At 38.7% G+C, this 10463-nt stretch overlaps 1 protein-coding gene across 1 annotated transcript; it reads left to right on the top strand.

Moving 5' to 3' along the window:
• Positions 1-2086: 2086 nt before the first annotated feature.
• Positions 2087-4077, top strand: LOC135942585 (uncharacterized). The gene is made up of 6 exons (XM_065488765.1): positions 2087-2346; positions 2636-2866; positions 2925-3083; positions 3143-3252; positions 3315-3436; positions 3490-4077. The coding sequence occupies exons 1-6, from the start codon at positions 2267-2269 to the stop codon at positions 3649-3651; spliced, it is 864 nt and encodes a 287-aa protein (XP_065344837.1). The 5' UTR covers positions 2087-2266; the 3' UTR covers positions 3652-4077.
• Positions 4078-10463: the final 6386 nt, after the last annotated feature.

Raw genomic sequence — 10463 nt, 5'->3', positions numbered from 1 at the left:
TGCTCTTAGTTAATTAAATTCTTAAAGTTTTACTTTAGGCACGATTGCCGCGAGTCAGTATTCACCCGCTTGAACTGTGACACAGAGACGAGCTTGCAACGCAGCACATTTTAAATAGTAACTTTCAGGTCACTTTTTCTATGCAGCCGACTGCTTTTGTGTGCTTGACAATGATGTTTGCTTGACGCGATGCAGGTGGTCCGTGAAAAATCACGAAAGGAACATTCTCTCCTCTAAACTTTGCTCTTTCTTGGACAAGCTCGCGTCTATTCATTCAAGAGTATATAGTGCTTCCTTTTATTTTGCGCCAATCTATTTTTTTCGTTTGTAATCGGCGTCAACACTTTGGACTTGAAAAAATATAGTTAAATTCTTAGTTCAGAAATTAATTGGTCGTGAACAATTTTCCGCTAAACTAATTATTAACCGAGATATTAATTAAAACACCATTTTTACAACATTTAAAATATTAAATCAACTAAAAATACGACAGTTGTTTATCTAGTAAAAATGTATTGCTTTCATTGATCTGGAAATTACCACTGTCAAAAGAAAATTTTAATCGAAATATTTATATTTTAAATTTTTTATTTAAACTTCGAACGCAAGAATATCAGTTCCTTCCTGATATTTTTACGGTTCAGATTTTGCCATTTCACAACATTTTAAAATTATAAATAAATGTACACACAATTATCGTTTCGTATGGTTGATTGCTAACTTTTTAAAATCGATTTTAATTTAGAATATACTGGTGTACGGCACAAATTTTCCCACGCTTGATTTTCGATTTTTGTGGATGAGAAACCTAGAGCGGTTCTCTCGTGATTTTTCACGCACCCCCAGCATCGCGCCAGTCAATACATTATTGTCAAGCACTGTCAGGAGAGTGATTTACGGCCTCACAACCTTGACAAAAAATGGCAACGATGGGCGTTAAGGCTTGCATTGTACATAGTGTTTCAAGGTCGAGCCAAAAAACGGTGCAGTAATCCGCGCTAGGGTTTTACCTGACGAGAATACGATCAATATTATTTGCAACGAGGATAATCAATGTAAAATAATTGGGCGCCCAAAGGGGAGAGTAGAGGGAGAGTCAGGTGATAAAACCTCCCCTCACGGAGGGGAGCGCTCGCACACACATACTCGCGACGGGACCCTCCTGCTGGACCGGCCAACAATGACCTCTCGTTCTCCCTCTCCTCATCCCTAAGGTAGCCGCTCTGTACACAGTACTGTCGCCGACAGTTCCAACACTCGCGGTTTGCTATGAACCAGGTTCTCGCTTGTCCAATTTTAAACCCTTAATATGTGCGTTGGAGAGTGAAAACATTTGAGTTTTTATCTGTGTTGTATTATTATTACGTATTTTTTCAGAATCCTAAAATTTAATTAATTCCATGTTCCTTGAATTTGATTGTTTTAGTGATCTACGATATTTTTCTGCAATCAACAACAATGGAAAATCAGAAGGAACTTGACTCTGATTATTCTATGCTGACCTCTGCACTTCTGTCCCTCTGCGCTTCTGATGACGAGTCAGAATTGCAACTTGAACTTTGGAGCAATACCGATTTTTATATTTTAAGAGGTAACTTGCAATCCGAGAGCATTCTCAATTGTCAAATTTGTAAACGAGCGGAAAGTAAACTCCCATGCCGTCACAAATTTCTCCTGACCTGTTCTCTTACTTCGGAGTGGTTTGGCTCTGATGTTCAACTCTTAAGTGATCCGTCGGTAGAGTGCGATAATGAGTCGGCTTTGAACGAAAGTTTGACGGCCAGAAAGAACTCAAGACACTTCTCTCTGAACAAGAGGTTCAGGGGGTTCACGGAGCGCACGTGAAATCTCGATGGGAGAAAGAACCCTAATTGTATAAAACGTTGTGCTGTGTAACCTACGTACTGCTATGTATGTATGTACATATTACATATGTAGGAAGGAGATTAGAGATGATACTCTCCTCTCCTTACTGCTCTGGCTGTGCTGCGGTTTTTGTGTTGTGTAGGACTCAAGTGTTGTGTAGCTCACTCACTAACAATAAGCTCCGAAGATCGATCAAGCTGATGCTGCTTGCATTCCGATAGCAGCTCACTCTGCTGCAACGAGAAACGTGACTCCTCACCCCCCTCCCCGTGAATAGTGTCAATCGTGCAACAACAAAGTGAGAAGAGAGTGAGAGCATAACACCAAAACTGACCGCGTCAAGAACCGACAGCCCACAGCTGACACTGACAGACGCTAGACCTAGACCTGAGCCAGACTAATGGATGTTTGGTCAACACACACAAGGCACGAGTCCAAACATAAAGACTCCGTCAGATCTCAGAGCAGAGAAATCGACGCGTATGTATAATATGTGTTTTTAACATTTTTAAAAATAATTGTGCTCAGAGATATCATAATACATACATACCTACATAATATGAGAATTTTTAAAATTACATATAACCATTCAGATAAGCTTTATGTACCATACAATGGTTTATTATTTTCATAACACACACATATAAAGTGTGAATGGAAAATGACAACATAAATGTTCGCTTGGGAAAACAGGGAAAACGCACAATACATAAATGCATAGTCAATCATCATTATGTATATCTACTTACAATGATTTGGTATTTTTCAGCCGAACTGTAGGGATGGCCACCAACGATGGAAAAGAAGAAGACGAAATAACCACAAAGCATTGGGGCGAGTTTGACGCCACACCGATTGTCTCCAATGAAAAGTCGACGAAGTCAATAATTGAAGACATTTTCTACCTGTCCAAAACGCCAACACAACTTAGCAAAGAAAATACACAGTCTTGCATTTCAAAGTTGGTGCTTTTGCCTGATGACCCGTCGACCAAGACATCGTAATGGAGCAAAATAATTTTTGTCGGCTGTAATTTTCTAATTAATTCATAATAACAGTACGTTCGACCTTGACTCGGAAATTGACGAAAATCTCATGAGTTCTGTAAAGCTGATGGAGAAACTCTCAAACTCTGGTGGCTCTAATATTGCTGGAGATGCTGCATTCATCATTGCAGATTTTTCTGAGAACTCTGAACTTCATCCCAAGTACAAAAGGTTTATTGCCAGACAGATATGAGATTGAATTTTGCCATAACACTTTTAAAATATATTAGGCCTCCCCAATCTTCGGGCAGTGCTGCTATTACCATTGACAACCCTGAAGATGCCAGACTCGTACTCAGAAAGTCAATTTCTGTCATTCTCATGCACAATGAAATCTTCCGTAAGCTATTTTCTCTTTATATTGGAATCCAGTTAAATTAATCAATATCTTGTATTTCTCAGAATGCAAGAGATCTGTGTTGGAGTGCCTGGTGGACGTAGCTGGAAAATTCATCAAGAACTTGGGAGTTCAGCTGTCATTAGCTTCATCTTTCGGTGCTGCTTCCAATGCGCCGATCCTCGTGGTGAGCTCTGTGGAGCTATTTACAAAACTAGAAATTCAGTGTCTTATTTGCAGGAAGAAGCTGAGATTGCTCTACACAATGTCGGAATCAAGGGCATTGCAGATGTGGTACATTACTATCGTCGTAACGTCATTCACAGACACTTGTTTGTGGAGGCGTCGGTGAACCGCTTGCTTTCGAAAGACGAAAATTCAGCGTCAGCTCAAGAGAAATGATGAAGACAAGAGACAGTTAATAAAATGCTTCTGCTGTGATTATAGATGTTAAAAATCAACTCTGAAAGTGCAATAGTTCAAGTCTCATTTGAATAAAACTTGAACAGAATAACTTGATGGTCTGAATAATTAATTGAATGTTTGGTTAGTCTGCAAACAGCTAATGTATTGAATTATCATGCTGAAAATCAATTCAAATTAACTTGTCAGCCATAGTAGGATTATGAAGCTATTAATATTCAAAAGCCAAACTGTTCTGATTGTGATAAAAGAGAAGCAGGCCAGTTTAAACTCAAAAGGATATAATTTGTATAGATCGCTATAATTTGAGTTGTCATCTTAAAATTGATTTGTATCTTGAATGCCAACAAAAACTTGCATTATCACTAGAACTCCATTTGGCAAATAAATACAGTGTCTCAATAGAAATAATGTTATATTTTAACAGGCATCCCACCATGCAGCAACAAAATTCAAGTTTATGGGCGATGTCCACTGCTCTGTTCAAAAAGTATTTTTCCTGTGTCAATTTGCTTGTTTTCATTTGCTGTGCTTTAAGCTTGATTGTATACTGCAGCGGTAAAGGTCTTAATTTTATTAGATCATTTTGTAGAAGCAATTTTCTAGAACTTTCAGAGCACTCAATCGAAAATCTGCCTTTTATGTACAACATTCTTCTATCGATTCTGGCAACTTTCTACGCACATTTTGTCACGATGAAATCGAACAGTATTAAAATGCTGAGGAAAATTGCTCTCCTCATGGCTAATTCTCAGGTAAAATTTATATTAAATTAAAATAAATATATAATAATCAGGACATCGTGTAGAATTCAAAATCTAAAAAACTCGAAGCAGTACAGTACTTGGCGATAATATTTATTGTACCTCTGGCTATCATCAACGAATTCTCAATTTTGCTCTACTCGACACCGTACCTGAGTATCGTAAGTGCAGCAGTCATACGCTCTGCCTGCTCATTGGCGCCCTGCTAGAACAACAGTTTATTTCTTGCATGCTGGACTGTCGAAATAACTTTTCTTCTTGCAACGGGAACCTGATATTCATTAGACAGAACCAGAAAAAGCAGATCGTTAAAGACGCAGCTAGGGAACTACGAGACTTGCGAAAATTTCATCTGAAAATTGTGCATCATTTTCGCTCAGTAGGAGAAACCTTTCAAGGTAAAGTAGACATTTTTCGGGAAAATTGACAAAAAAATTGATATTATCGTGATTACAATTAGTTTGAAAGTATTTTTAATTCTTCCCAAACTCTATTATTTATGATTAATCACTAAAAAGAGAGAAATTTGGAAAAGGGTTTCACAAAAAAAGGCAGACAGTGCTATTGACAAAAATTAAGACTCAATTTATTTCGGATATTACCAACCTTTTAGTTTTTGAAACCTGTTGAAACACATAAAAATAGGGAAAATAACTATTTTACAGTGTTATATTTATAAACAAAAAACTCTCAAATTTAAATTTAGCATCCTGCAGGGTTTTTTCATGAGGGCGGACATTAAAAAAATAGACTTCAAAGTGTATTTTCCCGGAAATAATAACCACATAATTATTGACCTTTTCAACCATTATTTAATACGATTAAATTTTGTGATAAAAATGAATGTTGTACGTGGACAACTTGGAAATGCTGCTTTATTGGGATTTTGATCTGCAGTGTTTGGTTATTTTGGAAAAATTCTACCGTCTGAAAAAACCAATCATGGAAACCATCAAAGCATATTCCAGCAATAATTTGTCTTATAGTGAAATTATGAAAATTCCCTAACCTTCATTAAACATGTAGGTGTTCTTCTAGCTCAGATAGTCTACTCGTCCTTGGCAATAATTTTCCTGCTCTACTTCATGGTGAGCAGTGCCCTGAGCCCTGATTTAGATGACGGTGCCTGGCAAGTGACAACATTGATAAACGGCGCTGCGTGGCTTATTCTGCTTTCCCTGCGACTGGTGTTCAGCTCTTGGGTTACCGACAACTTGATTTAGGAGGCAAACATAGTGTTTGAGAAATCTTTTGATTTAATGCTGTTTTTGTCTTTCAATCTTCAGGCAAATAAATGTGGCGCGTTATTACAGAAAATTAAATCTAGACACCTTCCGGAACTTGCTATTAATGAGGTAATTTCATTATCAGTTGGATTCATAAATTGAAATGATGTGCCAGATTGAACAGTTCTCAAGACTAATCCTGCTCTTTATTTTGACATAGAATTTCAACCTTTTCCTAAGCTACCCATAAACTGAGATTAGTTTTCATTACATGAATAATTTTTGTTTAATTTAAGAATGGCCGAGCCACGTGCACCGATTTAGTTTGCCTGGCGCTTCCATATGCTCTCCAAAAAGGGTGGATGCCAGGCGTGCCTTTGCAGGGAGGGCGGCTCCGTGGAGTGCAACCCTGTGCCTTGCATCGTTGAATGCACGCACCCCCAATTCTTGACCGGGGAATGCTGCCCGCTATGCGACGGTTGTCAGCGACAGGACAAGAAGTTTGCCAATGGGGAGACCTTCCGTCACCCCTCTGACCCCTGCAGCTCTTGCACATGCAATGTAATTTACATTTAACTTGTAAATTACAAGGCAATTGACTAGAGCGTATTACCTGAAAAAAAAAACAAAGGTTAATTATCCGGTATTATTATTACGCAATTCTCACTTTTTCTGATTTTGATTTTCTGAAAAGAGCAAAACCAAAAAATCCTAACTTGGCAACAAGGAAACATGTCCAGATTTTTCAAACAAATTCTATGCCATATTATTAGCGTTAAATGGTGAAACTGATGTAATGAAAATAAATGTCTTATTTTCCTAAAAAATTTGGCTTCGTTTTAATGATTAATTATATGAAATGACCTTTAAAAATCTACATGCCAAAGTTAGCACATTGAAACCAGCAGATTTGGGGTGACAAAATTTGTTAAATTGAAAAGTTCTGGAAAAACTGGGCTCCATGATGTATATATGCTCCTTCTTTTATAAAAGATTGTCATTTCGCACAAGTTTGCAATCAATGACAAGGATCAGGGATTTTAAAATACAAATTTTTATAGTAAAAGTCGGGGTCTTAAAATAAGCAATTAAATAAAAAATGTTTTTGCAATTAATTAATATTAAGGTTATAAGAGTTTTTCATGTAAAAAATTATTTTTTTAAATTAAAAGTTGGTTGAAATTACAGCAAATTTCAGTAAGAAGTACACATAATATGTACACACGTATTTCGTATAAATTTATTAATGTGTACCTATTAACTGTATCACACATATATTTGAGGGAGACATTTCAACATTATTTGCGACGCTTGTTCTCATTATTGATATAGCAAAATTACTTTTCCTCGAGGGTGCCATACCAACAAGTTTAGTGGCCGTCGAAAAATATTGCTTTTTATTTAGTGCAAATGCAACCAAAGTATGGCCAACGTTCACTGGAACAAAAACCAGAGCAGAACGAAAAATCAATGTGATAAACTTTGGCAGTGGCGACAGCGTCTTCCAAGCCAAATTAATCCAATGAAAATGCTTGGCAGTTGGATATTCGATTAAATGCTCGTGTCAGCGCTCGTCAGAGGCTCTTTTGAGTGGCCCGTCGAGCGACACCGGCCGAGCGCTCTCTCCGCCGATATAATGGGCCCGGCATGTTCTTCTCACTGTGGTAGTTCATCAGGTGGCTCGAGTTAAAAAATCTTGTCCTTTGCATGCACCACCACTTCTGGGTCAATTAGTAGTAAGTGTTTCGTAACGCCACACACGCCACCTTGGAGTCCAGTCGATAGTACCTATTGGCCGGGCGAGCCTTGTGATTCCCTCACCAAAATCCCTATTTTTTATAATTCTCTCCGCCTCCTTCCTGCTGATAGGCGCGTGGAACCAGGTCTTTGCAGTGCTATAGGATAGTGGCACTGGCTGTCAGGGTTGTCGGAAACGGTTGCATGTCCAAGACGTTGGTGCCGTTGTCCAAAACTTGTCAGCTACATCGTGGTTGACGTATACGATTATAATCGTGCTCCCAGCTCTTCTTGCACACGGGCGCGAAAGCTCTAGGGTGCAGTCGGTCAGGATGCTACTCCTGGCCGGGTGCGGCGCGTTTTCGCTCAGAGGCTGGGGCGGCGAAGGAATGCCGGGCCAACTGCTGCTACTGCTGCTGTGAAGGCGGCACCGAGGGCGCGTGGTATTGCGGAAGGGGCGGCACCGGTGATGGGCCAACGTCCGAAGGCACTTTGCCCAGCGGGTCGTTGTACATGTGTGTACTCCAGGTCAAGAAGTGGATGGCGACTCCAGCTTCAGGCTCTTCGGCTTCGGCTGCCGCATCGCCATCCCCCCGGCGCACGGTTGTGTTGGAATAGCGAGCATTGGCATTTTGGTGGTCGGCGGCGGATTGGGCGTCTTCCTGAAGTAATCCTTGAATCTGATCTCGAACGCCTGTCCCACCGTGGTGATGACATCCTGAGCCATTCCGCCGCCGCACCCAATCAACATGCACACCCACCACTGGTTCATGTCTGGTGTGTGTATTTCATGGAGTCGAGCGTTTCGGGGTCGCCGCCAGACGCGAACGAGATGCTGTAAAACGTTGTTGAATAAGTAAATTTATATATCCTCTCAAAGAAGGAGCTAAAATTTTCCCAGTTTGCACCGTTTCAATATCTGAGAAAATTGGCTCCAAAGTTTGCATGCTAATCAAGTGGCGAGCACTCTGTATTCTTATTGAAAATCATTTTATAATTAATTTTGCAAGGCATCAATCTGAATTTAATCCAGAAAAACTAAAATTAGTACAATAATTACACAGAATGATCCAGCAGGTCCTTTGCTGTTTAAGCGCTTGGCGGTCTAAAACTGGTCATAACGGCAAACTCTGATTAAAAACAAGGAGACTTAGGGTTACTCTCATTAAAAAGCAAAATTTCATTTCTAATTTATAATAAACAGCGCCTAATAACAATCAACACTGCATGGCAAAACAAATGAACTAACAATTAAAAAGGAGCTCTGCATCCCACACATACAATACCGTTCTTAATTTTATTTCAGCCACAATTCATACTCACCGATTTTTTTTTTTTTTTAAAATAACTTTATGAAGTCTGCAACAATTAGTAGCGACAATGCGCCCATTGTCTCCTTGACTCTGTAGCGCTGGACTTTCCATTGCCACTAGACAACTAGACACTATATACTGTATAAGCAGGCGCTATATCGCCGTGTACATTATTTATATCAATTAATCGTCCAGAGTTCAGAAACTTCAGATGTTCAGAGGAGCTAATTTAACAAATTATTAATTACAAGTTATAAAAATTATCAAATCAAACACACGCATTCTAGAACTTTCACTATACAATGAAATGGAGAAAATGCGATTTTTGAACTCAATTTAGAAACGGCAATGGAAGTTACTTTTGACAGTCAAAGAATAATTTTACACGCGTGTGTGTTATATGATCGAATGCTCTTTCCCCTGGTGAGTGAAAAAGGATGAGAAACGTGTGGTCAAACAACCCATTCAAAGCTCCTTTGGGAATTCTACCTGTAAAATAGTTTACAAAACATACACAATGAAATTGAAGAGGGGGTTGCTGTGCAGGGAGAGAGAATAAGCGTGCTACCTTACAGGTTGCACTAAGCCCGGATCGCACTTATCAGTCAGAGTATATGTTTCAGTCGGGGAGAGGCTGCAGCTTCGTTTGCTCATCTGCCAAAATATCGAAAACTTGACGTCGTTTCCTTAGTTAGTTGTGAGTATTTTTGTGAATTAATGGTTTTTACTTGAATTCGGTGGTTGCAAATATAATGGCGTTTTAGCAAAAACAATAATTACACAAATTAATTATTATAATTTGAAATTATTTTCGTACTTCCATAATGCCATATGTTTCTTGATATTAATGTGCAATTAGTGGAAATTAAATTGAAAACGATGGTTCTTTAGCACATAATATATTACCACACCTCAAAATATATTGCCTAAAAGACGTAAAAGCTTCTTAATTTGGTTTTAAAAATAGTATGCCTGCACCCTAGAAATATCCCAAGCATACGCTTTGAGTTTTAAAAATATATCAAATATGGCGGAATGAAAGATGCAAGTGCAAGAGGGCTGACTTGCATGGACTCCCGGTGTGACAATGAGATAGATCATTCTTTTATGCTCCCAACAACAAAATAACAAGTCCTTATAAGGACTCTAAATAACACGTGCCTCATTGGAGGGGGAGGGAGCACGATCCAGGTAGAAACCTCCACTTGGTTACTGCTCCCGGAGCAGGGGTGTTTTATTGAATAGCCATTCATCTTGTGACACGCACCTAGCCATCAGGGGGAGCAAACGATGAATGGAAGTAAAACGCTTATTGTTGGGGCAGGGATTTGGGGAATTTAAACAGATGATTATCCGAGTTACGAACTAGGGGGATCAAATAAAGCACAATACATATTAAGACATTCAATTTCAAGCAAATATTGTACCTTGTAACTCCCTGCTTAACCGTTTAATCTGCTATGTTTATAAGAGCATAATAATTTTTATGCGTCGGGCAATTTTTTCTCACGATTTAATTTTTTGGATCTTAAGTTACTTGGTATAATCGAATTTCCAGCCAAACTATATTGTCTAAGTGTAGTGCAAAATTCGTTTCTTTGTTGTTATTTTCACTATTTAGATATAATTTTAAAGTGTTTGTTGTTTGGGGATAAAGACCAACTCAGACAATGAGAATTTCGATTGGCATACAATTAAAAATTCCAAATAAATGTTAGGATATAACATTTTACTAATTATACGATTGATAT

Source organism: Cloeon dipterum, chromosome 4 (assembly GCF_949628265.1).
Source record: "Cloeon dipterum chromosome 4, ieCloDipt1.1, whole genome shotgun sequence".
In the NCBI taxonomy this organism is placed as follows: Eukaryota; Metazoa; Arthropoda; class Insecta; order Ephemeroptera; family Baetidae; genus Cloeon; species Cloeon dipterum.
This window is presented reverse-complemented; position numbering and strand designations above follow the sequence as displayed.